A 26,706-nucleotide genomic window follows, 5' to 3' on the forward strand; every position below is an offset into this window, starting at 1 on the left:
GCTTCAAGGCGGAAGGAAGAGTCCTTGTCGGCACGCGATGAGCCACAATATTAATTTTTTTACATTTCTATTCGCTAATTCATTCACCGAATTCTTCATTGTTGTTATCTGATAGTAACGTCTCTTGGGAATTTTGTATTCTAGAGGTAAACCGTAATAAAACCAAGAGGAGAGTCTGGAATTTTTGTCTATTTGACCAAGTTGTGGACGTCGAGGGAACAATCAAAATAAGGCTTCGTTGATTACTAATCTCGAGGAGCAATAAAGCCAAAACACTGATGAAATAAATGGTAGTCAAGCGAAATTGAGAAGCACTTTGGTTCAAGGTTCTTCCACATTTATGAACAATGCATGTACAGCAATGCAAAAGTCATCATGATGCCCCAGTACAAATCTTTTCAGTGTCACAATGATATGGGGGGGGGGATCACATGAATCCAGAAAGTTTTTCCTTGACTTTCTCTTCAATATTTGAGAAGTATTTCATTTGGGCAAGCAACTCCTTGGCAGCTTGGAGCTCTCCTGCCAGGGAGAAAATGAATAATAAAGACAAGACAGAGCACAAAAAAGAGGTTCAAGTGATGACTCATTGAGCAACATAGATCTTCAGCCTAGATGACAAAACTAGCATGCAATGAGTAGGAGGAAAGTGGAAAATGTTTCAAAGGAACTTCTTGATGTCTTACCTGCACGCAGGGTGTCGTCTATCTTCGCTGTCAGGCCCTTCAGTTTCCCTGCAAGCGATGCGACAAGTTCAACTAGTGCATGTGTACATAAAAAAAAAAAAAGAGACCGGCTCTTTCATCGGAAACCGAACATTGCATCACTAAGTGTCTGGAAATGCAGAAAGTACAACAAAGGGAATTTTGTGAAAGAGGAAAAAAACACAGAAACAAAAAGAGCTTCAAGAGGAAGTGCAATTCATCGCAGTCAGTTTATGACCTAATACTCCTGAAAATAACAACATACTGGTTTTCTTTCTTTTTATTTTTCCCAGCGCAAAGGACTCGCTTGCTTAAATATGCCCATTCAAGGGTGGCACAAAACTGCTGAGCAAGAAACTCATTTTGTAAATTGTTTTTTTTCCCACAAACTTGAGCTCACTCAAAATGTTAATATGATTGAGGGGCTATGCTTGTCCTGCATTATCTTTCCACACACAAAAAATAAGATTTACGCACCACGTTTCCTCATATTTTCTATTGGAAAAAAGTATATTGCTGGTTTATCAGCATTTTTTATTTTAATGAATGATACGGGTTTGTAATATAGTTGTTGTAAGATAGTGTATGAGCTGTTGTCTGAGATAAATCGACCAACCCAGTGTGTGACCTGTACTAACTGTGGATCAAAGATTACATCTGTGTGAGAGGCTTAATAAGCTGAGAGGACATGAAGTCATCTGTTTACATTTGGTGTCCTGGCTGATCTTATCGGTTTCCTCTGGAGTCCGCGCCTGTTCGAGGGCTTCATTGATCTCCATCAGCTCCTGCAGAAACTCGGCATCCGCCCCTGAATCCGTGCCTTCGTCGATGCGCATCCCCTTCAGCTCCAGCTGGAAGGCAAGACAACACGGACGCGCCGTGATGCGTTACATGGTGACATGCCGCATCTTTGAGACAGACGACGTTAGTCGGGGGGGGGGGTTTGAACTCACCAGATAAAGGCCGCGACTCAAAGGCTTGAGCAGAGTTGTGTAGGCTTTGTTGACATGCGCCGACTGGTGCGCAGAATACTCCTGTTCTTCCTGCAAGGGAACATTTTATGATGGATTAGCCTCTTTTTGTTGTCCGTAACCATTTACAAAAAAACAGCTGAACCTCTTTTGGATCATGGGAGGAAACCGGAGTACCCGGAGAAAACCCAAACAGGCATGGGGAGAATATGCAAATTCCAGGCAGGGAGGCTGGGACCAAATTTGAAACAATGACCTCTGCCTGTGTGAGGCGCGTTTTGCTAACCAATCAACCACCGTGCCGTCGCACGGGTATTATTGAAGGCAAAATGAAAAATGGGAGAAATATTTTGACAGGCGTGCGTGTAGTATGAAAGTATGTGCAGTCCGTCAGCTCTTTGTGAAGAAAAAGAAATAAATAATCTATAGTCTCATCATTGTTGAGCTGTATTAACAACCAATGCAGTAGGTGGCTGCCTTGTAGAAGTAATGGGCTGTCTACATGTGATGCAACCCCCCCCCCCCCCCCCCCCCCCACACCCACACACACACCCTGGAAGATGTCTAATTAAAAAAAGAAACCAAAAGCAAGATTCCTCGTCTTTGCAGATTGTGACTTCAGGCTGCATGTGTCCTGTTGCACACGAAGAGCAACCCCCTCCTCACACGCTCCTTGCTCACAAAGCCTATTTATTGTGCTACAGTCAAGCAGTTTCCTTGTAACGTTCGACAAGGGCACATTTGATCGGCTGTTTTCCACCCATTTTCTTTACCGCTTTGTCCTCGCGAGGGTCGAGGGTGAGCTTGAGACTATCCCTATTGCTTTGATTAAGCAAGCATCAAAGGAATAACTTGGCACCTGTGCTTTGCTTTTTATTTGGCTTTTGGGGCAGTGAACCCCCCCCCCCAGCAAGGTGGACAGTGACCAAATACAAATAGCAAGATTCCGGGAATAATGAACGTCACCCCAAAAAAGCTTTAGAATTGCTTGTCGAGGCTAATAGATGCCACAAGATGGCAGTAGAGTCTTACTTATGGCTAAGCAGAGTTCCTCAATTTAAGATTCACTTCAACATAGTTCACTGCTGGTACATGCCATCAAAAACAAATTTTTGTTGTTGGTGGTGGCGTTTTTAGAATGGGGCTGTTCAGGTGTTTGAGGTGTCATGAAAGCAAACATTATGATCTTAAAACTCCCCCTTGAGCATAAAATATATCTTTTTAAAAAATCTTGCTTTCTGCTGGGTTTTTTAACATCCAAAACAGGTGATTTGGGTGAAATCAACCCACTTTCTACTTCTGATGGGAAACAAAAAAATGGAATAAGGTAGAAACATTTTTTTTTGTGATGAGAGAGTAGTCTAATCTTTCATTAGTTTGTGTGTTTCTACACAATCTTCTGTGATAGCTGACATAGAAAGACGAAATATATTAGGTACTCAGTAAATACTGTTTTATAGTTGTTGTTTTTTTTTTAAATTATACCATGCATGATGAGAGTGTGGTTAGGTAATTAGCGTATGTCAAGTGCAGTAGAACTGATGTAATCTAATCATGAAAACTCCAACCTATGTAATAAACATCGGCCACTAATCTAAAGATGCATCTGAGAAGTGTCAGACAAACATTTCATCACCATTTTCCGATGTTACCTCATTCCCCATTGCCATTTTACCAGCGTGAATAAAATCAGAATGCTGCATGCAGTGCTCAACATAAATGACAGCACCCCAACAGATCTGTCAGATTACCTCAGGTTCATTTTCAGAAGCAACATTTTCTATGGCACATAACTTATGGGAGTAATCATCATCATCATATTTTTAAAATGTTATGGTTTGTTCATGGATTAGCGTAATAGATTGCTTTTCAGCGAGTGTACTTGTTTACTCGTGTATACTGAGGGCTGTGCAGTACACTGTGCAGTACTTGAAAAACACTTAAGAGATGGCGAAGCGGCAGACCACTCACGGACCGTGCTTCCGAGCTGTTATCCACTTACAAACCCCTGCCTACCGCAGATTTCTGGCTGAAGTTGTCTGGATGTAGGGAGCGTTGGAGCTGCAAGTATCTTTTCTGCAGTTTGTGCATGTCCAGTGCAAATGTGTCCTCACTGTGGGGGGGAAAAGGGAACGAAGATATATTTTTTTTCCTCCAAAGGTGCTGTTCAGAGACTTAGTTATGATTTGTATGCCAGTTTGCTATAACGTAATCCCTCATTTACAGCTTGGGTTACATTTCATACCACCCAGGCCAGAGACAAAATACACAAATTGGCAACCAGGCATTTTGTTTATGCATTAACCCCCCCCCCCCCCCATCCCCTACAAAAAAGACAATTTCACAGGCTGATAATTGGGGCAAACCTGTTGTCTATGCCTGAACCTCGAGTCTGTAAAGAAAGCGGTTATGTATGACATGAAGGCTTGAAGAGCCTTACCAGTCCATGATGCTGAAGAAAGATACTGCCTCGTTAGGAGGCTGGACTACTTTACAGGACGGGCAGAAGAATGTTGGGCTTGTGTCAAAAGGTTCTTTACACTTCCAACAGTTCGATGGAACATTGTATGTGCTGCACCTCCTGATTGTCGTGACGTTCCTTAGGTTGCAAGCCAACTGTCTTTGCTTCCCAATGGCTCTGAGGGACCTGCTGCTCCAGGTGTCCTTTGCCAAGCCTACAACCGAACAGCTTGCTGGACATATAACAGCTTTGAAAACGTCCGGTTCACTCGTGACGAGCCGGCTTGAGAGCGACAGCGTCCGGAATGAACCTACCGTTCGCAAAATGCTCAATGACACCATTTGGGAGTTTCAACGAACACCCGATTTGAAGCTGTCTTGCAACTAAAAACAAATACGGTACATAAGAATCTCCAGGAAGCGACGTTTTCTTCTACGTTTAATAAAATCATCACACTGCCACCTACCGGTAGGCGGTGAGGGATCATCATGGATTGTGCTCAGAAAACAGCGCCTTGGTTTAGCCTAGCTTTTGCTGCTCTAGTCACGAAAAGGCAAATATACGCTCCTTCCAGTGGTTCTGGATTTAAGCACGCGCCTTCAAACACAGTAAGTCGACGCCTCAAGCTGTTTTCTCGCAACTTGTCGTCGTCCCGCTGACAAGAGTGTCCGCGGCGTTTCTTCCCAATTGAAGTTCCAGCCCAGATGACACAAAGAGCGGGGTGGTAAACATGTAGCTACTTAGCCCCGCTAGCTAAGAGCGCTCATGGCTAGTGCGCTGAAGATGTTCGTATTGACCGCACATCACATTCTCTTGCGTAATGCCCCCTCTTCCCAAAAAAATGAACGTTTTTTTAGTACAAACGTCGCATTGTTCAATGAATATATTAGTTCACTAAGCCATTTTGACAAAGTCTGTCGGTTCCAATGTCACCTATATTGGATGGCTTCTGTGTCCAACTTCTCATTAAGCTTAATCACACAAACTATGTTTAATTTTACTTTCTCACCATTTTTTGCCACGTGAACATAAATGTCACACAAGTCAGCTCGATCTACCGAATCACCGTGCGTGTGTGTGTGTGTGTGCGTGTGTGTTTTGTTGTTTTTCTTTATAGGTTTCACGGGTAAGCTCATGGCAGTAACAGTGGTGATAGTCCATGAACGGTCATGGACTCACAGAAAACGTCTCATCCATCACCAACTGCAACAGGCACTGGAGCCCAGATAACACAGTGAAACTGGTAAGTTTGTACACACACACAGGCATGTGATGTGATGGTGTGTAGAAAAAAAAAGGAGCTCTGAAGTTGAGCCAGTATAAATGTCATTTTTGGCCTCTGACGCAGACTTAATGTCACCGACTTTATCGTTTCCGAACAAAGTAGACGCCCGCGGTGACTGCCAGCGCCTGCCTCTTATTGTCTAAGTGTAGGTGTGTTGGGGAGGTGAGGGAAAAGGTGACAGTAGAGTATCCCGGAGAGGCAACTGACTTGGAGACAGTACTTTCTATAAGGTAAACAGGATCTCTCCGACTGAAGGTCGAGGGGGGTGCAACTCAAGGCCCCCCACAGACAATACTCTGGGTATTATTAACGGAAATGGCTAAGAATAGAGAACTAGCGAGCAAGGTGGCTCCTCTGGCCGTCGCGTTGTTTGGGTTAAACATGCCAAAACGAAACATCATCTTTAGAAGAGACCCTCGCTGGGCGTGCCGCACACACACACCGAGGCAGGAGCTGATTCGAAACACTGATGGACAACATTGACAAAAGAGCTGACGCGGAATGTTGCTCACTGCAAACGGGTGGACTTATTGCTCTTTACCGTGGCGTAAGTAGAATCCATTTTCTTCTCCAAATGCATGTGACTAATCATATGTTCATTTTATGATTGTCAAATGATATAATGCATAATCTGTGTGGAAGTGTATTAAAATGACATGAAGATAATAGTTGAACGTTTGTCGAGCAAAATAAGTCGGACCATCTGAAAAGTAACCCAAAGAAAAATGCTGTCTTGAGTTGAGATTGCTTGATTTTTACTTTGCGTAAAATGTTCCAAGGATTTTTAATGCCATGAAAAATATATATCTATATATATATAAAACAAATATTTAATCTCTTAATTGACCGTTGATGTTTTTCCATAGTCAATCACCGAAAATGATGAAATAGATTTGTAATAAACTAGCTGGTTCGCCGCCCTCCGGGCGGCTCATCAGCTAGTTCCTGCGGAAGGCTGGTAAGGTGGGCCTTCAGCCCACAAAAGTGTTGTTGCTTGGTTCAACTTTTTGTTAATCTTTATTGCTTATCGCGAAAATAAAGAGATGTTTAGCTCTACTAAATAATTAACAATTTCATTGCAATGCTTGTGGGTAGACAACATTTTTTCGCTAAAATGCCCACGCGATTGTAGTGAGCCACTGCCTGAGCGGCGCAGTGGCGGCGTGCAGCGGCGCGGTGAAGTAGGTACGTTTTGAAAAGGGACAGACGGAAGGACAGACCGCGTGCAGGACGACGCGCAATATATATATATATATATATAGAGAGAGAGAGAGAGAGAGAGATGCCTTGAATCATTTCTTCACTTCTAATATTGCAATTTCATTGTTTTGGGATCTGAGCCAGCCACTCCAACTTTGTCAAGTCAAGTCAACAGTATTTCTAGAGCACTTTCGAACAGCCATTGCTGCATACCAAGTGCTGTACATGGAGCGATTTAACATACACAATAAACAGTAAGACAAATCAGTAATAATGTCAATTGGATCATTTGCTTTCAACTTATGCAAATCTAAATAATGGAAAGACTACAGGAAGACGCAAAAAAAATTGCACTTTCTATTTAATTGAGTGATGAGTTTTGGCTGAGAAGTCCGCATCCGGTTTGGCACCCCATTTCAGAGATTAATTGGACCTGTTAAAGCAAAAGCCTCATATTCATTAGAGTGAAGTCTATGAACGGACACTTTATGATGGGGGGGGGGGGGAGCCGGAAGCTCATTTTCACGCGCTCTTCAAGCAGGGGTTCTCAACAGATCACATCGCGTAACTCATTTTTATCAAGATCAGATCAGAAATGGTGTAGCACCCGTGCACTGTCTTGTAAGTAACAAATGGAAACAAGAAATTGGAGACTTCTGAAGGGAACTCAATAAGCCGCTCTCCGAAGCGAGCATCCTCTCCTCAAAGTAGCCGTTTGCTCCAACCTGTGCTTTTTTTTCTCCCAGATAAACCATGATCCCCATCACTGAACTGCGGTACTTTGTGGACACGCAGCCGGCCTACCGCATCCTGAAACCATGGTGGGACGTGTTCACCGACTACATTTCCATCGTCATGCTCATGATCTCGGTGTTCGGGGGCACTCTGCAAGTCACCCAGGACAAGATGATCTGCTTGCCCTGCAAGTGGGTGGTCGATCAGACCTGCAAGAAGAACTTGAATTCCTCCTTCACCACGCCTCTTTCATGGGAGCCCAAAGGAATCCGGTACGATTTGGACCGCCACCAGTACAACTACGTGGACGCCGTGTGCTACGAGACTCGATTACACTGGTTTGCCAAGTATTTCCCCTACCTGGTTCTACTCCATACCCTTATTTTCTTGGCCTGTAGCAACTTTTGGTTCAAGTTTCCCCGCACGAGCTCCAAACTGGAGCACTTTGTGTCCATCTTACTCAAGTGCTTCGACTCGCCGTGGACCACCAGGGCTCTGTCCGAGACGGTGGTGGAAGAAAGCGATCCGAAACCCATGAAAATGAACGGCTCCATGGAGCACAAGGAGTCGGTCATCAGCGAAGACGTGGAGGCCAGCGTGCCCATGCTCCAGAGGACCAAGACGCGCCTGGAGCAGGGCATCGTGGATCGAACGGAGACGGGCGTTTTGGATAAGAAGGAAGGCGAGCAGGCCAAAGCGCTCTTCGAGAAAGTCAAGAAGTTCCGAATCCACGTGGAAGAAGGGGACATCGTGTACCGGCTGTACATCCGTCAGACCATGATCAAGGTGGTCAAATTCATTTTGATCATCTGCTACACGGGCTACTACGTGAACGATATCAAGTTCAGCGTGGACTGCAACGTGGATATCGAGAGTCTGACGGGCTACAGCGTGTATCGCTGCGCTCATCCGCTGGCGACGCTCTTTAAGATCCTGGCCTGTTTCTACATCAGCTTGGTGGTGGTGTACGGCTTCATCTGCATGTACACGCTGTGCTGGATGCTGCGGCGCTCGCTCAAGAGGTATTCCTTCGAGTCGATCCGAGAAGAGAGCAGCTACAGCGACATCCCCGACGTCAAGAACGACTTTGCCTTCATGCTGCACATGATCGATCAGTACGACCCGCTCTACTCCAAGCGCTTTGCCGTCTTCCTCTCGGAGGTGAGCGAGAACAAACTGAGGCAGCTCAACCTCAACAACGAGTGGACCCTGGACAAGCTCAGGCAGAGGATCACCAAGAACTCTCAGGAGAAGCTGGAGCTGCACCTTTTCATGCTCAGCGGCATTCCGGATACCGTCTTTGACCTGATGGAGCTGGAGGTTCTCAAACTGGAGCTCATACCGGACGTGACCATCCCGCCCATCATCGCTCAGCTCGTCAACCTGCGGGAGATGTGGCTCTACCACACGCCGGCGAAAATCGAGGCGCCGGCGTTGGCCTTTCTGCGGGAGAACTTGAAGTCGCTGCACATCAAGTTCACCGATATCAAAGAGATCCCTTTGTGGATTTACAGCTTGAAGAACCTCAGCGAGCTTCATCTCACCGGGAATCTCAGCGCGGAGAACAACCGCTACATCGTCATCGATGGGCTGCGGGAGCTGAAAAGGCTCAAGGTCCTGCGTTTGAAGAGCAATCTCACCAAGCTGCCGCAGGTGGTGACCGACGTGGGCATGCACCTCCAGAAGCTCTCCGTCAACAACGAAGGCACCAAGCTGATGGTGCTCAACAGCCTGAAGAAAATGGTCAACCTGACGGAACTGGAGCTGATCCGCTGCGACCTGGAGCGCATACCCCACTCCATCTTCAGCCTGCACAATTTGCAGGAGATCGACTTGAAGGACAACAACCTGAAGACCATCGAGGAGATCATCAGCTTCCAGCACCTGCACAGGCTGGTCTGCCTTAAACTCTGGTACAATCAGATTGCCTACATTCCCATTCAGATTGGCACGCTGATCAATCTGGAGAAGCTGTACCTGAACCGAAATAAGATTGAGAAGATTCCCGGCCAGTTGTTTTATTGTCGCAAGCTTCGCTTTCTGGACCTGAGCCACAACAACTTAACCAATATCCCGGCGGACATCGGCTCCCTGCAGAACCTTCAGTACCTCGCCGTAACTGCCAATAGAGTGAGTACGCGAGCCGCCGTTGAACCCGCCGTGCCGCGGTTGGATTCCGTCGTTTCATTTTTCATTCAACGGGATTAAATTGGGACTAAAATAAACTGTTTGGGTTTCTTTGGTACCGTATTATGGTACCGCTCGCCGAAAAAAGCCTTCCATTTTCTTAAAAGCTCACAGCGCGCCTTAAAAATCCGACGCGCCTTGTGTATGGTTATAACGTGATCGGGTTACGCAGCTGGACACGGAAATAGAGCAGTGGCAAGAGAGTTCAACGTTAACGAGTCAATGTTATAAGATTAAGATTAAGAAAACCTTTATTAGTCTCGCAATGGAGAAATTCCAGATTCACAGCAGCAAAGTTATGAAAGGAAGAAGTAGAACAACAAAAAAATAGGAGCTGCTGGAAAGGCAGCCACTCTCGCGGCGCCATTTTGAAGTCAAAAATAACAAAAATAACACAAGACAACACATAGGACAGAGACAGTCGTGCAATCTTCACCACTTTTCTGCATATACTTTGTTGTCTGAAGCAGTTATAGATGAAAGAGGAGAGGATCAAAGTGTCCTTTCACTAGTGGATCAGAGACATCATGCTGAAAATGTGCACACGTCTGCTACAAGCAAAGTTTTGAAAGCAAACACGAAGCTGTAGCGTCCATTGACGAAAAGAGATTAGTTCACTTCTCCTGTCCCACATAATCCGCTTCAAACTCCAAGCCGCGACTCCCAGCTCCAAATCCGCATCGGCACTCTGCGCCAACGCTCCTTTCTTCTCATCGTCGGCTCCTCAAGACCTCCATCCATCCATGGAGGATCCATCCATTATGCTTTATTAAATAAGTGTGACTGACATTTGATCGTTCTGTAGCAACGCCACTCAACAGCTAAGCTATTTTAGCTGTTGTCATTTGTTCAATAATCCGGTGCACCTTTTAGTGTGGAAAATACGGTACTTGATAGAATAACGTAAGTGCCATTTTAAAACCTGCCGCGTCACCATGGGGCGCCGTTTGATGATGATGTCAACACCCAGCAGCGTTTGTCGCGCTTGTTTCTTTCATTCGTCGGTAGTTATGTCACAATCGTTACGAAGCAAATCGGTCGTCCAGCTTTTACCTACGGTCAAAACCAGGTATGCAAAGAGATTTAACCTGGTTTTACCTTCAAACGGTAACGTTTTCCTCTTCCAACCCCCCCTCACGTGCAGATCGAGAGCCTCCCCAATGAGCTTTTCCAGTGCAAGAAACTGCGCACTTTGAACCTGGGCAACAACTGCCTGCAGTCCCTGCCGTCGCGTTTCGGCGAGCTGAGCGGACTGACGCAACTGGAGCTGAGAGGCAACCGTCTGGAGTGTCTGCCCGTGGAGCTGGCAGAGTGCCGGCAGCTGAAGAGAACCGGTCTGATTGTGGAGGAGGACCTCTTCAACACGCTTCCCACGGAAGTCAAAGAACAATTGTGGAGGACGGACAAAGAGCAAATTTGAGCGTAGCCGAGAGTTAATAGCTAACCGGGAAGCCAGTCGTAGAAGCGACCGCCCCAAACCCGAGATAGGACGGCGTCATGTACAGCGAATCGGGAACGGGAAGTATTCACTCAGTTTGCCACCATTTTGGTTCTTTTAGTGCGTAGAGTCCCGACTGATTTTTTTTAATTTTTTTTTTTTGTTTTGGACATGCACTCCGACTCCCTCATCAAGCTATTTAGCAATAACACAAGAACACTTTATTGATCCCAAAGGGGAATTGGAGAAGCAGTGCCATTGCGATGTTTGTTTACATTGTATGCATCTCAATGATGGTGAAGAATTTTAAGTATGCAAAACAATAGGCCAACTCAACTGAGCTTTTTTTAAAAATTTTATTTAATAATTCACAAGCACTAAAGAGGACATTCTTCTGTATTCTTAAACGTGTCGTCCTGTCAAGCAAGCCACTGAGATGCCAAGGTGACCCTGCATGGTCTTTGTTTTTGTATGAAGAAATACTATCGTATCCAAACCAGTGGACTTTGTTTCAGCATCGCCGACAAGGACTTTATGAAGCTCAGCAAAATATTGGAACGTTACGCTCGTTATATCATGTTGTATGTTGCGTCTATTTACAACCTTACAAGTACCCTGTAAAGTTGACAATCATTTACCGTAAGTCTGAATCAAAAAAAAGGATGCGCACCAGCTCATGTCACCTGGATTTACTGTTTTATGGCCATAGTGTAAGCATATACTGTAAAAATCTTGAGAAAAAAATGTGAGTGAAAGGTGTGAGCCACATTGATTAATAGATGAGAAAATATGTTTGAACGCATGTCAGAGAGTCCTCTGAACGATTGTTATGTGCAGTCACGGTTTGCTGGGTCCACACGTCGAGCGGGGAAGGTTGCCTATCGGTATTTGATCCAGAGGCAGCCCCAACGTACAATTCTTAAAAACCAAACCTCAGAGAAACAGTCATGAAATGCCTTGGCTGCTCACAATTTACAATCAGTAACATTTGTTTTATCATAAGTGGAGAATTTTATACAAATGAAATGGCTGCTGGGGAGCGGGAAGAATCCTGGTAGGAGTCTTGGAAGTTTTGGGGGTATATTTTTTCCGATGTCAACATTAGAAAGTAATAGTATAAGGTTACGTACCAAAGTCAACCTAAATCACCCCAATGAACACATTCTAGGAAATATAGTTTTGTCATTGTTATGTATATCTGATTGCAGGTTTTTCCTCGCAGATGTTCATTCGATACGCACAATTACTTTGACAAACTGGAGCAAATGTACTTTTTGTCAATTAAAAACAATTGCATAAATCATCTACCAGTGAGACACACTCGAACAAAACGATGAGGAGATATGTTTCTATTTTTACAGCTGTGTGTGCAGGCCACTTGCCTTAACTCCAATTCGCTTTTGTTTTGTTTTTAATATGCTGTTGCAGTTTGTTTTCATTGCGAGTCTAATACTTTTTACACTTGACCACCTATTAAAGCTAATGTGGAAGACTACTAGGCTCCATATAATCACGGCTGAAACAGAACAACATTTCTATGTATTGTACGGTAAATGTTTCGTCATGCATTGATAATTAATCAATCGGAGCAAACTGGAAAAAGGTCATTAATGAATGAGAACCATTGTGATGTTGGCTTTGCTCCCTTTTTATGATTGAATATTGTATTACTGTCATTACTTTGCAAACTTATGTTTAGATATTTACGAATATAATTGTTTTGGTGTGAGAGTGATGGGTGTGAGAAATGAAAAATCAACCGTCTTTTGCAAATAAATGAATCGTCCAATAAACGAATATTCAATTGATTCCATCATTCTTTTCCGAGGTTGGGCTCGGCAGGGCATCAACAATACAATGTATTTATTTCTGTCAAGGTGGTTCCTTTGGGATTACTGACAAGATGATGCTAGACCACTCGGCTACATTTTTTTAATATTGTAATTGACACGAGACTTTCATAACCACTCATACCTTTTGTTTGCATTGAAACCAATGGCAAGTTGAGAAACATTCAAACCACGTATGTTCGTGCCTTTTTTTAACAGTCTTGTATTCCTTTATATTATTCTTAGAATAGTGTTTTTGTTGTTTTATCTTTCAAAATACACAAACATTTTACTACGGTAAGATTATTCAGGAGTAGCCGTGTTGATGTTAGGCAATTTATACGACAGAGGTCCTTGGTTTACGACAAAATTCCGTTTATACGTCAGCGACGTTTTTTGTCCGTAATTCGAAACTTGCTATCGTCTGTCGTTTCCCCCAAACGCAAGAATGAAACCATAATTTCAATAAATATCTCTACGAAAACTACCCTAGGGGATAACTATTTAGAATATAAAATATGAAGTAACTGAATCGGACTTTTCTGTACTCGAAAGTGTCGTATGTCGGGACGGAAATCAGGTTCTATCTGTACAAAAATGGTTTGCCGGAACCTATATCCGTCCGAAGAGATACATCCACACGGATTCATTTCGTCGACACACACGCACAGTCGAAACGTTTAAAATGGTAACTTTTTTGTGTTTAATTTGAGAGCCTCCAAACCTGTCATAATAGTACATACTATATTTCTTATTTTTTTATGAATGTAATTTACAAAGAACGAACGGGTTGTTTCTTGTTCACGGGCCGAATTCATTGATTTTTTTTGTCTTGTATTTTTCTCCTCTGGTGTCTGTCTGTATGTGTGCAGGCCGTTACACTTCACACCGATTTAGGAGACATCAAAATCGAAATATTCTGTGAACGCGCACCGAAAACATGCGAGGTAAGTAAAAGATCCATTCCCCCTTTCGGATTGTTCTTCGCGACGCATTTCCCGCTTGGGGACATTTCGTGGAAATTCGTTCTTTCTATGAATGTATAGAGAGAAACTATATTTTTAAGTTGTGTTTCAACTGATAAGGGCAGGAGACCTAGTGTAAAAGTGAATTTGAAAACCAAGTTTAAGTGAAACCGTCAGGGAGGTATTAATGTAACAGTTCTGAAGTTCCAGATTCGAATCTTTTCGCCATCTTTTAGATGTGGACTTTGCATGTTCTTTCTCCCATCCCACATTCCCCAAACATGCCGAACTCCTTAAATGTGTGAATGGAAATGTTTTTCATTTCAGAACTTCCTCGCCCTGTGTGCCAGCGGCTTCTACAAAGGATGCATCTTCCACCGAAACATTAAAGGCTTCATGGTGCAAACGGGAGACCCGACAGGTAGGAAACCACACTGGAGTGATTGTTTACAATGGCACTGTTGCCGTAGCCTTTTTGTGATTTGTTCTGCATGCAAAATCACACAGGCACTGGTAAAGGAGGAACAAGCATATGGGGGCGCAAATTTGAAGATGAGTTCAGCGAACATTTAAAAGTAAGAGGGCCCCTTTTTTTCTTCTCTTTTTCAAATTTTCACTTGCATAAGAACTTGGAAGGTCAGATGTCTTGGAGCGGATGCAATTTGGTGTTCTACCCTAAATTTTCACACTGACTTTCCTCGCACTTCAGTCTACCTAATTTCAGCCAGCTTTTTTTGTCTGTGTTTCTTTGCCATTTTTCTTTTCCTGTAATGACAGTGGAAAGAAATGTTGTGCTAACAGTGATTGGTATTTCAAACTGTTCACAATCCGCTCTTACTTGACTGAGTTTCCAGTTTTGGCTGAATAAAAACAACCCAAAGCTTGATGCTGCCCCCCCCCCCCCCCCCTTCTGTGCTTGACTGAGGGTTTGGTGTTTTTTTGGCGATGAGCAATGTTTGGTAAAATCCTCTTTTTTTTCAGCATAATGTGAGAGGAGTGGTCTCCATGGCAAACAATGGTCCAAACACAAACGGCTCCCAGTTTTTCTTCACCTACGCCAAACAGCCTCATTTGGACATGAAATATACCGTCTTTGGAAAGTACGCACAGTACCTAATGCTACTACTTAAACTTATAACTGTGTAAAAAAGCAAATTTTACTATGAAGTATGTTAACGTCTCAATGCAAAAAAAAATCCTTAATCTATTCAAAGAATGCCAGATCATTTATTTTTCGTTTTCCCTAGAATTATTGATGGCTTGGAAGCACTGGATGAACTGGAGAAACTCCCTGTGCATGAGAAGACGTTCCGACCGTTGACCGAAACTCACATTAAAGACGTCACCATTCACGCCAACCCTTTTGCTGGTTAGAAAATGTCATCGTAATGCCCAAATGCTTTTGTCGGTGTGTTAAAAAAAATCTCAAAAGTGTTAATTGTGAGGATTACATTGTTTAGAAAAGAACAAAGTAAATCAATTCAATAGTAAATTTTTTTTACCACCGATATTTCTCACTTCATTGCTCAAATTCAACACAGATAGGATCCGTGTTTCATAACTTTCCATTGAGCATGTGTCTTCTACCACTTGGCCTTTATCCGCTTATAATGCACTTGTTCAATGTTTGTTATTAAAAAAAAAAATTCCTGAGATCCACCAAGTCTGTGTCTAGTTTTTCTACTTCTCTATATATTCACTCACGAGCAGGTGTGGCAAAATAATTTTTGGGTGGGCGTGGCCAGGGTAACAATACCAGAATGAGGTGCTGTACAGGCGTGTATGCATGCCGAACAACTTAAAATAAAATAAAAAGTTTGCTGAGCTAAATGTATTATTCATTCATTCATTCATCTTCCGTACCGCTTGATCCTCACTAGAGTCGCGGGGGGTGCTGGAGCCCATCCCAGCCGTCTCCGGGCAGTAGGCGGGGGACACCCTGACTCAGTTGCCAGCCAATCGCAGGGCATACATAGACGAACAACCATCCACGCTTCACACTCACACCTAGGGACAATTTAGAGTGTTCAATCAGCCTGCCACGCATGTTTTTTGGAATGTGTGAGGAAACCGGAGCACCCGGAGAATACCCACGCAGGCCCGGGGAGAACATGCAAACTCCACACAGGGAGGCCGTAGCTGGAATCGAACCCGGTACCTCTGCACTGTGAAGCCGACGTGCTAACCACTGGACTACCGGGCCGCCCCTAAATGTATTATTTAATTCAATTTTATTTTGTGTTGTTTTGTATTCTCATGCGCTCATTTGCACACAATGATTTTTCAATTTTTGCATTATGCAACCAATGGCTCGTTAATTCCAATCATCTGAAAAACACAATGACAGAAAAATATCTTTATCCTTTATGTTGCCTTTTACTTCGGTTTGTTCCTGCTTTTGTATTATGAGTGCGTGTGCAAGACTGCTATACTTGCAGTTTGTTTCATAAAGCCATGACTGTGGATGGTACGATAAACAATGACTTCTCAGTTATGTTGTTTTGGTTCTCATGGTGTGACAGTAATCATTGTGATCGATTTCAACTAAATTATGTGAATTTTCATTGAGGTCATTGTTAAAAAAAATCTGCAGCTAATTTAAAAAAATTATGGCAGAGCGTCCAATGGATCTCAGAACGCTACATCGATGTGAAATTGGGAGCAAAACGCAACAGTTAGCAAATGGGGGTGTGGCCTCCACGTAGCTCCGCCCATGTCTCTCTGGCTTTTTATACCCTGGCAGCGTGAAATCCGGACCACTTGATGCAAGTTAGTGGAATGTCGGCCTCAAGTGTCGCTTTAAGAGTAAGTTTATTTTTTCTGATCCTTTCCACTGAGTATTTTTTTTAGCTCAAAGTCTATTACATGCATGATGTAGAGAGGGCACATTAGTTAATAAATAACTCAAAGGGTCAACTTGGCCACACTATGAACTGCGAAACGTCTGTTCGTCTGAATTACTGCAGCCAGGACATTCTGCACTGGAAAAGACAAAGTGCAGATTCCTCCACTGATTTGATCCATGTCTGTTGAGAAACCGCATGACGGTCACACACTTCTCACGCGGCGCGTGGACCCCTGTCAAAATAAAAGAAATCTAGCATATGTCAACGGACAATTTGACAGCAATGCTTTGCATCTCAAATAATGTGTGCATTTGCTCAGTCTTTATAATGGAAATGCTTTTCACTGTTGTGTGAAGCACATTGAGTTGCCTTGTGTATGAAGTGTGCTACATAAATAAAGTTGCTTTGACTTGCTTCGCGCCCTTTCAGAAGCATTAAGTCATTTCCTAGATTGCAATTTATATATCGTTTTGAAGTTCAGCCGTGTCATGTCTATTTAAGGCGTCTTCCCTGAAGGGAAAAGTGACCCTGATCACGGGTGCCAGCTCGGGTATCGGTGCAGGCACGGCCGTCCTGTTTGCGAAACTGGGAGCTGTCCTGGCACTCAATGGCAGAGATGTGGAGAATCTGACGAAAGTGGCCAAAGAGTGTACAGAGTGTGGTGGCGGAACTCAGGTACTGTTCAAAACAGAACTTGTATTTTTTTTTGGGGGGGGGGGGGGGTGGCAGATAAAACAGTCATTTCAGTTGGAACAACTTTGAAATATAAATGATTGACATTCATGGCAATTTAGGACAAGGGAAGCAAATTGCTGGGTTGTAATAACATGTAATAACATGTAATGTAATAACATCTAGAATGTGGGACAGCTGATTTGTTCTGTCAAGTCTCATTTCTTTGTTGAAAATGTGGGAAAGCCAATTTACACATTAGCATAACATGAAATGTCTTTAGAATCGCTCAACTTAAAATTTTGACTTCATCCGGGGTTTTTTTTTTTTTGTTGTTGTTTGTTTTTTTTAAACAACATGTCAGTAAGGTCTTAAGAGTCGTTACTTATGCTTTGCCTCCACCGTGCAGCATCTACTCGTGCCCGGCGACCTTACAGACGAGGACACAGTGAAGAAGACGGTGGAGGAAGTTATCGCGCGCTTCGGCCGGCTGGACGTCCTGGTGAACAACGCCGGCATCCTGGCCATGGGCGGCATCGAGACGTCAGACCTGGCGACGTACGACAGGGTCATGAACATTAATGTCAGGTGAGCATCGCCGCGGAGACGCACTCATGCGTCAGGATACACTGTTGGAGGTCGTTCCAATTGGGACTCGTTTTCTAGATCTGTCTACCAACTGACCCAACTCTGTGTGCCTCACCTGATCAAGACCAAAGGCTGCATTGTCAACGTATCCAGCGTCGCTGGATGCAGATCGGTATGGACATTCCCAGGAGGGCGGGAGTCTTTAGCCACATCGCGATTCATGTGGCTGCCGATTACAGTAACCAATTGCAGCCGATCCCTGCCATGACAAGTGCTTCCCAGAAATATGATAATAATTTCATTCATTCATTCATTCATTCATTCATTCATTCATTCATTCATTCATTCATCTTCCGAGCCGCTTGATCCTCACTAGGGTCGCGGGGGGTGCTGGAGCCTATCCCAGCTGTCTCCGGGCAGTAGGCGGGGGACACCCTGAATCAGTTGCCAGCCAATCGCAGGGCACACAGAAACGAACAACCATTCGCACTCACACTCACACCTAGGGACAATTTCTGAAGTGTTCAATCAGCCTGCCACGCATGTTTTTGGAATGTGGGAGGAAACCGGAGCACCCGGAGAAAACCCACGCCGGCCCGGGGAGAACATGCAAACTCCACACAGGGAGGCCGGAGCTGGAATCGAACCCGGTACCTCTGCACTGTGAAGCCGACGTGCTAACCACTGGACTACCGGGCCGCCATAATAATTTCAACCATAAGTAGACCACAAACTGTGATCTCAAAATTCATCCAAAATCGCTTCAATCTCATTTTTTACAGTATTACGTTTCAAAATAAATGGCTCACAGATGATTGGAGGTTAGACAAAGCACAGCCTAAGTGCACATGTGCCTCCTCAGTATCACTTCATCATATTTCGGTGGACCAATTACTATTTTGACAGGACTTTAGTGCCCAATTAGGGCATTTTAGAAAGAGGACAAAGCATTGCTTTTCCTCGAATGATAAAAAGGTAAAAAGGAGAAAAAAAGAGTGATTTTGTGAGGAATGAGCTTTTGGTGGCAATGGTGGTTGCTCAAGATCTCAGAAATGTAGTTCTGCAACGCTTGACCGCCTCGAACGTTTATTCATTGAGCTATCAAGGAATGTTCGCGGATGAACTCAAGAGATGTGAGAAGTAATTACAACAAATACTGAAAATACAACAGGTGGATCAAGTTGCAGGGGCCAGTTTGATATGCTTTACTTTTTTTTTTTTACATTCTCAAACTAATCCAATAGACTTTATAGATGAATATTTAAAAAAAAAATCCTCTGGCTTAGCATTTGTGAAGTACTGTACTTGTAGGGGCGGCCCGGTAGTCCAGTGGTTAGCACGTCGGCTTCACAGTGCAGAGGTACCGGGTTCGAGTCCAGCTGCGGCCTCCCTGTGTGGAGTTTGCATGTCCCGGGCCTGGGTGGGTTTTCTCCGGGTGCTCCGGTTTCCTCCCACATTCCAAAAACATGCGTGGCAGGCTGATTGAACACTCTAAATTGTCCCTAGGTGTGAGTGTGGGTGCGAATGGTTGTTCGTTTCTGTGTGCCCTGCGATTGGCTGGCAACCGATTCAGGATGTCCCCCGCCTACTGCCCGAAGACAGCTGGGATAGGCTCCAGCACCCCCCGCGACCCTAGTGAGGATCAAGCGGTTCGGAAGATGAATGAAGGATGAATGAATGTACTTGTAGGTTCCGTAGGATCCAAGGGTTTAAAAAGTCAGTTTGACGCCTGAAACAGACAAACAGAGAGTTTACCCTTTGCACACTATTCTGTTAAGTCAAAGAAACTGCAGCGCTTCAAATGACTTTACCACAGAAGATACCTAAATAATTATATGTTAGCTTAAGAACATATGAGCTAACATATAATAATAATATATATAGTCTATCTGTGTATTATAATCAAATAAACAGCCGCAAATGATCACAGAGTTGGACGTCGGACATCCCTCCTCAAGAAATGTTTCAAACTGTTGTCTTCTTAGTATCCGGACAACCTGGCCTATTGTGTGTCCAAGTGTGCCCTTGACCAATTCACTCGTTGTGTAGCTCTGGGTGAGTCAGTAGTTTCATCTAAAGATGCACACAAAAAAAATGTACTTGACATGCTTTTAATTAATTTCAGAACTGGCACCAAAGCAAGTTCGAGTCAACTCTGTGTGGTATGTTCAAAGACCTCATGTTCATCCAAATAACTGCAGAGGACACTTTTTAAACCGTGGTGTGTTTTATTTCCGCAGCCCTGGTGTGATCGTCACAGACATTTTCAAGAAAGCAGGAATGGATGAGAAGGAGAATGCAATGGTAAAGCAACATCGACACTTGCCTGTCCCTTGCTTGAACAAACTCAAAGATCCTCCAAGGTGGAACAATTTGGCGTAGAAGCAATATCAAAATTAGTTTTATCGAGTGTTACTTCATTTTAGATTTATTATTCTGTGTTTAACCTCTTGTTTTTTTTTCTTCTTTCTTCTTTCTACCTACATTCTTGCTGCTGGAGGCTGTAAATTTCCCCAGTGTGGGACAAATAAAGGATATCTTATCTTATCTTATCTTATCTTATCTTATCTTATCTTGTATAACAGTCGTTTTGGAAGTCAATCAGTGTCACAGAACCCATTGGGGAAGGGGCGTTCCACTCAATATTCTGACCTCAGTTATAGCCTGGTGTGTATGGACACAACTTTAAATCAGTGGCTTGTTTTGAATGGTCTCTTTTGTTTTGTCCTTTTAGTTATTTGAAAAGTCCAAGCAGACTCACGCACTTGGTCGGCCAGGTGAAGTGGACGAGGTGGCACACGGCATCGCCTTCCTGGCATCGGACGCTGCTAGTTTCATTACCGGAGTCAACCTCCCCATCGACGGGGGCCGCCATGCTATGAGTCCAAGAGAAATCTAACCATGAGAGTTTATAATTAGATATAGTCGCACATTTGGGATTGTGAATTATAAATGATCAATTCAGAACTGTATGGGTAGGTAATGTTTTGGCAAGCGTGATTATTGTATATGGACGACCGTGAGAAGAATGTTCATGGGGCTTTTTCTTTATTCTTCAAGCATCATTTCGTTTTTACAGAGCAAATTATATTGAATTGGAATCATGCTGCACATCCGGTTAAAATAATAATAATAAAAATAATATAACACCGCAAACGTTTTATTAGCATATGTACATCACAGTTAGCTTTAGCCAAAAAGAACTGTTACCTATAAGAAAGCAAAACGTTTCTTATTCCACTTGTGCAATTTTATTCATTCAAAAAACGTTGAATAAAAATGTCAAATGGATATGTTTTAAAGTTTTTTAATCACCATCTTTTTAAAATTAACAATACCGTCATTTTAATTAGTATGCAGCAATGCACAATATTGTTTGTTGAGAACTACGACGGTATTTTGTATCGTTAGCGACGTCACTTCTGTTAAACCAATCACAGGTCGAGCTTGGGCCCCACCCGGAAATATCTGCGCGTGGCTCTGGTCATGAGTTTACATGTGAACACGTCAGTGAAATTTTACAGGTTGACTTTTTAAACGCAAATGGCATCAGGAGACGCATATAAAGTAAGTTACGCTTCGCTTCTCCCTCTTGTTAGATCCAAGGGGCATGAACTCTTCTCTAACATGGTAGAATAGAATGTATTTTATTTCATTCTTGGAGAAAAACAACGAAACGCAGCTCTATAATTCTGGTGAAATTGGTGGATCCCCCCCCACCCCCCGAATAGGACTCTTAAAAGAAACGCAAGCAACCTCTTCTTACTGACGACTTGTATTCCGTTCTTCGTCATTCACATTCAAAACAATATAAAGTCGCGGTTTTACAATATGACCGCCTCTGTCATGTGGTTTCTGTGTTGCTTTTATGGTCGCCCCAAAACTGGAACTCTCAATTGCAATTTATGGATGACCTTAGACAAATTTAAAGAGGAAAAAAAAATACTGCTTCATAAATGTTTGTGTTTTTATTTGGTCGAATCATGTCAGCACTGATTGCAAATTTCCCCAGTGTGGGACAAATAAATATCTAATCATCATCGTCTATGTTATTTTCTGGACCGTACTTTATGGATTCTGTATGACTTAAAGTAGAGAAATTAAAGTCTTCAAACACTGTGACCGCCAGAACCCTCCACATCACTGTCTATAATGTACTCGTCCGTGTTGTGGAATGGGAAGGAGAAGTCCTCAAACGTTCAAAGGGATGAAACAGTTTTGGTCACACTGCACCAATTCTATGACCATAGTCCTGCTCTTTCTTGGGTGCTCACCTTGGCCACAGTATAAGACAGACAGACAAACTGGTCATTAAGTTATTTCTACTCTCAGTTCATCAGTATGACACCCTTACTCATCATTCTTCACTGAGGATAAAGAATGTACTGTATTACTGGTAGTGCTGTCATGTTGTCTGGCTAAATGTCCATCCATCCATCCATTTTCCGATCCAGTTTATCCTCACGAGGGGCGCGAGGGCTGCTGGAGTAAATATAATCATATTATCTTTTTTTTTCTTTTTTTTTTTATAGCCGTGTCATGTCTCTTTTAGGTGTCTTCCCTGAAGGGAAAAGTGACCCTGATCACGGGTGCCAGTTCAGGTATCGGTGCAGGTACGGCCGCCCTGTTTGCTAAATTGGGAGCTGCGCTGGCTCTCAATGGCAGAGATGTGGAGAGTCTGAAGAAAGTAGCCAAGGAGTGCACAGAGTATGCTGGAGGAACTGAGGTGTTATTGATGTGTACAAATACGGATGCCATTTGTGAAAAGTCGTTAAACATAGCTTCCTTCTACTCATGTTTTGAGCAGCCTTTGCTTGTGCCCGGCGATCTGACAGACGAGAACACAGTGAGGATCTGTGTTCCACCTGACCCAGCTCTGTGTGCCTCACCTGGTCAAGACCAAAGGCTCCATCGTCAACGTGTCCAGCATCAATGGACAGAGATCGGTACAGATATTCATAAAATTGTCATCGTTAAATTTAATGGCCATTTCATTCGACACACGATCTAATTAGATCACACACACACACATACACACACATATACACTGCATGCATAGACACAATACATATTGTTGGTGTTCCTAATGAAGTGTCCAAAGAGCATGAAAATAACTGTACAGGTTAAAAGCATCTGGTACAATCTTTGCAGTCTGTTGTCATTGTAGTTCCCTGGTGTTCTGGCCTATTGTATGTCCAAGTCGGCCATTGACCAATTCACTCGCTGTGTCGCACTGGGTGAGTCAGCAGTTTTATCTTACAATGCTCTTTTCATTAGGAAAAAAAAAAGAGGAATCAAAGTGCTTTTCATTTCAGAACTAGCATCGAAGCAAGTTCGAGTCAACTCCGTGTGGTATGTTTCATGACCTTGTGGCCTTCTAAAGTGCTCTAGGGGACACTTTTTGATCCATTGTGTGTTTTAATTCCACAGTCCCGGTGTGATCGTGACAGAAGTGCACAAGAGGGCAGGATTGAATGAGGAGCAATATGCTCAGGTACAAACATGAGCATGTGCTGTATATGGAACTTTTTACAGTTATACAATACATTCATTCATTCATCTTCCGTACCGCTTGATCCTCACTAGGGTCGCGGGGGGTGCTGGAGCCTATCCCAGCTGTCTTCGGGTAGTAGGCGGGGGGACACCCTGTATCGGTTGCCAGCCAATCGCAGGGCACACAGAAACAAACAACCATTCGCACTCACACTCACACCTAGGGACAATTTAGAGTGTTCAATCAGCCTGCCACGCATGTTTTTGGAATGTGGGAGGAAACCGGAGCACCCGGAGAAAACCCACACATGCAAACTCCACACAGGGAGGCCGGAGCTGGAATCGAACCCGGTACCTCTGCACTGTGAAGCCGACGTGCTAACCACTGGACTACCGGGCCGCCCTTATACAATACAATACAATACAATACAATACAATACAATACAATACAATACATGCTGATTTATATAGCGCTTTCACAACATATGGACAAAAGAAGGAAGGTGCAGGAGGAGTGAGCACGTATGAAGGAGAGACACGGTAGCTTTTTGTTTTTTTCCCCTTCTGGGTTTTGCTTTATTTTTCCTGCTATCAAACAAGCTTTCAAAGCGTTTTCTCAGCCTATCCCCAACAGCATTTACTTGCATCAAATTGCACAGGAATAATAATAGAAGAAAGAGCAACCAAAAAAAAAATGATGATGATTAATTCACTTGACATTGGGAAATATCCATTTGATATGAGGATAATTTGGAAGTCAAATAACATGTTACTGGTTTATTTTAACTGTCTGGGCTCAAGTAGTGGCCTGGTGTGTTTGGGATTTATCTGCATGCCAGTAAACCTGGAACGGTGGGCGCCCTCTAGTGGTACACAAAAAAATCTATGCAGTTCAGTTGCATTTCACTTGGTAAGTGCAATACTTTTACGTGTTCTTGAAGAGATGATTGTAAACATGTATTTGATTCTGTTTGTATGCAAACGCAAAACCTAATATATTATTGATCATGCGGTACTTGGAGAGATACCAGTATGTATATTTGTAGGTGGTACATGGTGTAGTTTATGTTTTTTTTTTTTTTCCTCTTAGTTCCTAGAAAAGTGCAAGCAGACTCACGCACTCGGCCGACCGGGCGAAGTGGACGAGGTGGCCCACAGCATCGCCTTCCTGGCATCGGATGCCGCCACTTTCATCACCGGAGTCAACCTCCCCATCGACGGGGGCCGCCATGCTATGTGCCCACGATAGACGTTTGACGGTAGAAGGTAGAATTAGTAGATAAGAAAGTACCTCACGGATATTTTTTCACAAATATGTGTTGAGTTTTTCCACATTGAACAGAATAATTTAACGGTAGTAAATATAAAAAAATGATCACGGTAGCTTGACAAAATAAAATTTATTGAACCAAATGTGGCCGGCGAGCATATTTTGTGTTGTATTCCCAATGAGTACAGGATAGTTGCAGCACCAGGTTCGGGAACACTTGCACAGTCTAACGTGAAGTCATTCTCAATTTTGGTTGTATTTTTCAAACGGGTGTATTGAATTGTCATTCCATTCAGTCGAGCAATAAGACAATGGCATGGAAAAAAAAAATCGACGTCAGAGTGTTTACTAACATTTTAAGTTCACAATTTACAATAACTCACGTCTTGATTGAGACAAATGAATCACAAATAAGTGCATACATTTTGATCCGCCAGTTTTAGAAAAACAACGCCACGAACGTGACAAATTTTCACAGCACGCAAAACGAATGAGAGCGAAACATTTGCCTTTCCAAAGATGACACCATTCCGTTTGAATCGGATTTTGATCAGCACCGCATTTATTAAGTTATCTGGATTTATTAACCGAGGGCAGTGGAGAATGTTCCTGATCTCATTAGATTGCGCAAGTGTCCCTAATGTTGTGTCCAGTGAGCGCACCCGAATCAGGACCACTCAGACGTGCCGAACGAGGTAGTATCTTCTCACGTGCTTGTGCGAAGACATCCGAATGAGTGATAAGATGCGTGCAGTCACAGCTATTGCACTTTATATCACAATATACAGCACATACACAGTTATAAATAATACATTAGCGCATTTATAAATGGACCTTCATTATTTCTGTACAACCAGAGTTTGATAGCGCCAAAACAATGAAATGTTCTTATCGTTTTTCTTCCATCCAGGGACAATTGAAAGCTTGCTGCAAGTCACTGGAGAAGAAAGGTTTTTATTCCAAAGGCGGATCAGTGCCAGAAGTCTTATATGTTTCCCGCCTCTGTTTCTGCAGTCCAAGCATAGTTTCAGGAGCGTAATCGGGGTTCCTTGCAGTCCGAAACTGTCCGTCAGGTCACCCCACTCATGAGGTGGAAGGGGGGGCTGGCCTTTACTGAGGTTTTATAAGAAGCAAACGGGTCCAACCTCAAGGTGATAACGTGATCCAGGTTCTGTGGTCGGCAAGTTGGATACTTCCACGATGGGGAGTAAATTGGGCTCCTCAGTCTGAAACACAAAGTGGGTCTGACGCCAGCGGCCGTCCTTGATCTGGGAACATTGTGTCAAAAAATAGATTCCGTCACGGTCCAGGCAGTGAAAAGCATTTGCCTCCATATTTCTGCAAAGGTTTTGGTTTGATCTAAAAATTGCTTTTCCGGAAATGCGTTACAAGTTAAAGATGAAATGACAGCCGACGATCTGCATTCAAAATATAGAAATAGCGACAGTTGGACTAATTGCTGCGATGGAGTTTGGAACAAGACGACAGTTTTCTGTCTGGGTTTCAGTTCCCTAAATCGCTTTCTTTGTTCCTCCCGGTCAAGTTTATTTTAGTTGTGTAGAAGGTATACATCTCCTAAGTGAGGTAAACTCTCAATAGTCTTCCACACTCTGCCGATATGTCTGATACCGATTATTAGCAGCCAAGGAGGCTGATAACTGATATATAAAAGCAATATTTATTTTCGTGAAAAGGGAAAATATCAGCCCAAAAATATTTGAAACGCAGAAACTTCAACACTTAACTGTTATCTGCCTTGAGTATGCCAGTACTTCTTAATTATTTTCTGTTACGCCCGCCCCACCGTTTGTCAATCAAAAGCTTCTAAGTAGGAAAAAAAATACAAATCTGCTGAATAACTTTAGCATTGTTTTGTACTCCCTGTGCACAATCTGATAATGAGAGTACCACTGCCACCTACTGTAGTGGATGTGCAATTGCACTTTATTCACATATGGCAAAAAGAAATATTCTGATTACGATTGAATAAATGATATTTTTTCAAGGCCCTCTTCCAATGTATCTTTTAACAAACACAAGCGATTTATTACAAGAAAAAAAA

General features: G+C 43.2%; 6 protein-coding genes across 9 annotated transcripts in view; 4 read left to right on the forward strand and 2 right to left on the reverse strand.

The window, feature by feature from the left end:
* Nucleotides 1-302: 302 nt before the first annotated feature.
* On the reverse strand, nucleotides 303-5,191 carry hscb (HscB mitochondrial iron-sulfur cluster cochaperone). Of its 2 annotated transcripts, XM_052068808.1 has the most exons (7): nucleotides 4,775-5,191; nucleotides 4,116-4,350; nucleotides 3,692-3,788; nucleotides 1,658-1,747; nucleotides 1,411-1,555; nucleotides 687-734; nucleotides 303-522 (listed from the first exon to the last, which is right to left on the reverse strand). In XM_052068808.1, exons 1-7 carry the CDS (start codon nucleotides 4,866-4,868, stop codon nucleotides 428-430), a joined length of 804 nt encoding a protein of 267 aa, XP_051924768.1. In that variant the 5' UTR covers nucleotides 4,869-5,191; the 3' UTR covers nucleotides 303-427. The 2 variants fall into 2 exon arrangements, with proteins under 2 accessions (XP_051924768.1, XP_051924767.1); XM_052068807.1 differs by lacking the exon at nucleotides 4,775-5,191 and having other exon boundaries at nucleotides 4,116-4,598.
* A 57-nt stretch (nucleotides 5,192-5,248) lies between these two features.
* Nucleotides 5,249-14,182, forward strand: LOC127601955 (volume-regulated anion channel subunit LRRC8A). 2 transcript variants are annotated; one of them, XM_052067703.1, is made up of 5 exons: nucleotides 5,249-5,379; nucleotides 7,368-9,486; nucleotides 10,688-13,004; nucleotides 13,683-13,757; nucleotides 14,103-14,182. In XM_052067703.1, the coding sequence occupies exons 2-3, from the start codon at nucleotides 7,375-7,377 to the stop codon at nucleotides 10,961-10,963; spliced, it is 2,388 nt and encodes a 795-aa protein (XP_051923663.1). In that variant the 5' UTR covers nucleotides 5,249-5,379; nucleotides 7,368-7,374; the 3' UTR covers nucleotides 10,964-13,004; nucleotides 13,683-13,757; nucleotides 14,103-14,182. The 2 variants fall into 2 exon arrangements, with proteins under 2 accessions (XP_051923663.1, XP_051923664.1); XM_052067704.1 differs by lacking the exon at nucleotides 5,249-5,379 and adding an exon at nucleotides 5,386-5,968.
* Nucleotides 5,254-15,436, forward strand: ppil3 (peptidylprolyl isomerase (cyclophilin)-like 3). Its single transcript, XM_052068811.1, has 6 exons — nucleotides 5,254-5,379; nucleotides 13,683-13,757; nucleotides 14,103-14,196; nucleotides 14,283-14,350; nucleotides 14,757-14,875; nucleotides 15,023-15,436. The coding sequence occupies exons 1-6, from the start codon at nucleotides 5,296-5,298 to the stop codon at nucleotides 15,147-15,149; spliced, it is 567 nt and encodes a 188-aa protein (XP_051924771.1). The 5' UTR covers nucleotides 5,254-5,295; the 3' UTR covers nucleotides 15,150-15,436.
* A 1,010-nt stretch (nucleotides 15,437-16,446) lies between these two features.
* On the forward strand, nucleotides 16,447-21,921 carry LOC127602581 (3-oxoacyl-[acyl-carrier-protein] reductase FabG-like). The gene is made up of 8 exons (XM_052068809.1): nucleotides 16,447-16,580; nucleotides 17,123-17,296; nucleotides 17,703-17,881; nucleotides 17,960-18,053; nucleotides 19,867-19,936; nucleotides 20,007-20,043; nucleotides 20,122-20,185; nucleotides 20,616-21,921. The coding sequence occupies exons 1-8, from the start codon at nucleotides 16,539-16,541 to the stop codon at nucleotides 20,778-20,780; spliced, it is 825 nt and encodes a 274-aa protein (XP_051924769.1). The 5' UTR covers nucleotides 16,447-16,538; the 3' UTR covers nucleotides 20,781-21,921.
* LOC127602582 (3-oxoacyl-[acyl-carrier-protein] reductase FabG-like) lies at nucleotides 21,313-26,612 on the forward strand. Its single transcript, XM_052068810.1, is given in 8 exon segments — nucleotides 21,313-21,448; nucleotides 22,434-22,607; nucleotides 22,689-22,732; nucleotides 22,734-22,827; nucleotides 23,049-23,118; nucleotides 23,197-23,233; nucleotides 23,312-23,375; nucleotides 24,465-26,612. Coding segments are annotated over 8 exon segments (666 nt in total). The 5' UTR covers nucleotides 21,313-21,424; the 3' UTR covers nucleotides 24,624-26,612.
* The window catches only part of LOC127601947 (collagen alpha-1(XXVII) chain B-like), a 53,014-nt gene continuing 51,067 nt past the window's right edge, over nucleotides 24,760-26,706 (reverse strand). For both annotated transcript variants that reach the window (XM_052067685.1, XM_052067684.1), the window contains exon 61: nucleotides 24,760-25,912. In XM_052067685.1, coding sequence (XP_051923645.1) covers nucleotides 25,766-25,912 — 147 coding nt within the window. In that variant the 3' untranslated portion in view covers nucleotides 24,760-25,765. The remainder of the gene's footprint in view (nucleotides 25,913-26,706) is intronic.

This window comes from Hippocampus zosterae, chromosome 6 (genome assembly GCF_025434085.1).
Source record: "Hippocampus zosterae strain Florida chromosome 6, ASM2543408v3, whole genome shotgun sequence".
Taxonomy (NCBI): domain Eukaryota; kingdom Metazoa; phylum Chordata; class Actinopteri; order Syngnathiformes; family Syngnathidae; genus Hippocampus; species Hippocampus zosterae.

What these genes read in the sequence shown, in the direction of transcription:
- hscb (XM_052068807.1), bottom strand. Translation starts at nt 4,477, where the DNA reads ATGGTGTCATTGAGCATTTTGCGAACGGTAGGTTCATTCCGGACGCTG. An exon ending in ACTTCAGCCAGAAATCTGCG is followed by an intron (nt 1,748 to 3,691) that starts GTAGGCAGGGGT and finishes GTTCCCTTGCAG; the next exon opens with GAAGAACAGGAGTATTCTGC. An exon ending in TGAGTCGCGGCCTTTATCTG is followed by an intron (nt 1,556 to 1,657) that starts GTGAGTTCAAAC and finishes CTTGCCTTCCAG; the next exon opens with CTGGAGCTGAAGGGGATGCG.
- ppil3 (XM_052068811.1), top strand. Translation starts at nt 5,296, where the DNA reads ATGAACGGTCATGGACTCACAGAAAACGTCTCATCCATCACCAACTGC. An exon ending in GCAAACGGGAGACCCGACAG is followed by an intron (nt 14,197 to 14,282) that starts GTAGGAAACCAC and finishes AAAATCACACAG; the next exon opens with GCACTGGTAAAGGAGGAACA. An exon ending in AAATATACCGTCTTTGGAAA is followed by an intron (nt 14,876 to 15,022) that starts GTACGCACAGTA and finishes CGTTTTCCCTAG; the next exon opens with AATTATTGATGGCTTGGAAG.
- LOC127601955 (XM_052067703.1), top strand. Translation starts at nt 7,375, where the DNA reads ATGATCCCCATCACTGAACTGCGGTACTTTGTGGACACGCAGCCGGCC. An exon ending in TCGCCGTAACTGCCAATAGA is followed by an intron (nt 9,487 to 10,687) that starts GTGAGTACGCGA and finishes CCTCACGTGCAG; the next exon opens with ATCGAGAGCCTCCCCAATGA.
- LOC127602581 (XM_052068809.1), top strand. Translation starts at nt 16,539, where the DNA reads ATGCAAGTTAGTGGAATGTCGGCCTCAAGTGTCGCTTTAAGA. An exon ending in CACTCGTTGTGTAGCTCTGG is followed by an intron (nt 19,937 to 20,006) that starts GTGAGTCAGTAG and finishes AATTAATTTCAG; the next exon opens with AACTGGCACCAAAGCAAGTT. An exon ending in ATGAGAAGGAGAATGCAATG is followed by an intron (nt 20,186 to 20,615) that starts GTAAAGCAACAT and finishes TTGTCCTTTTAG; the next exon opens with TTATTTGAAAAGTCCAAGCA.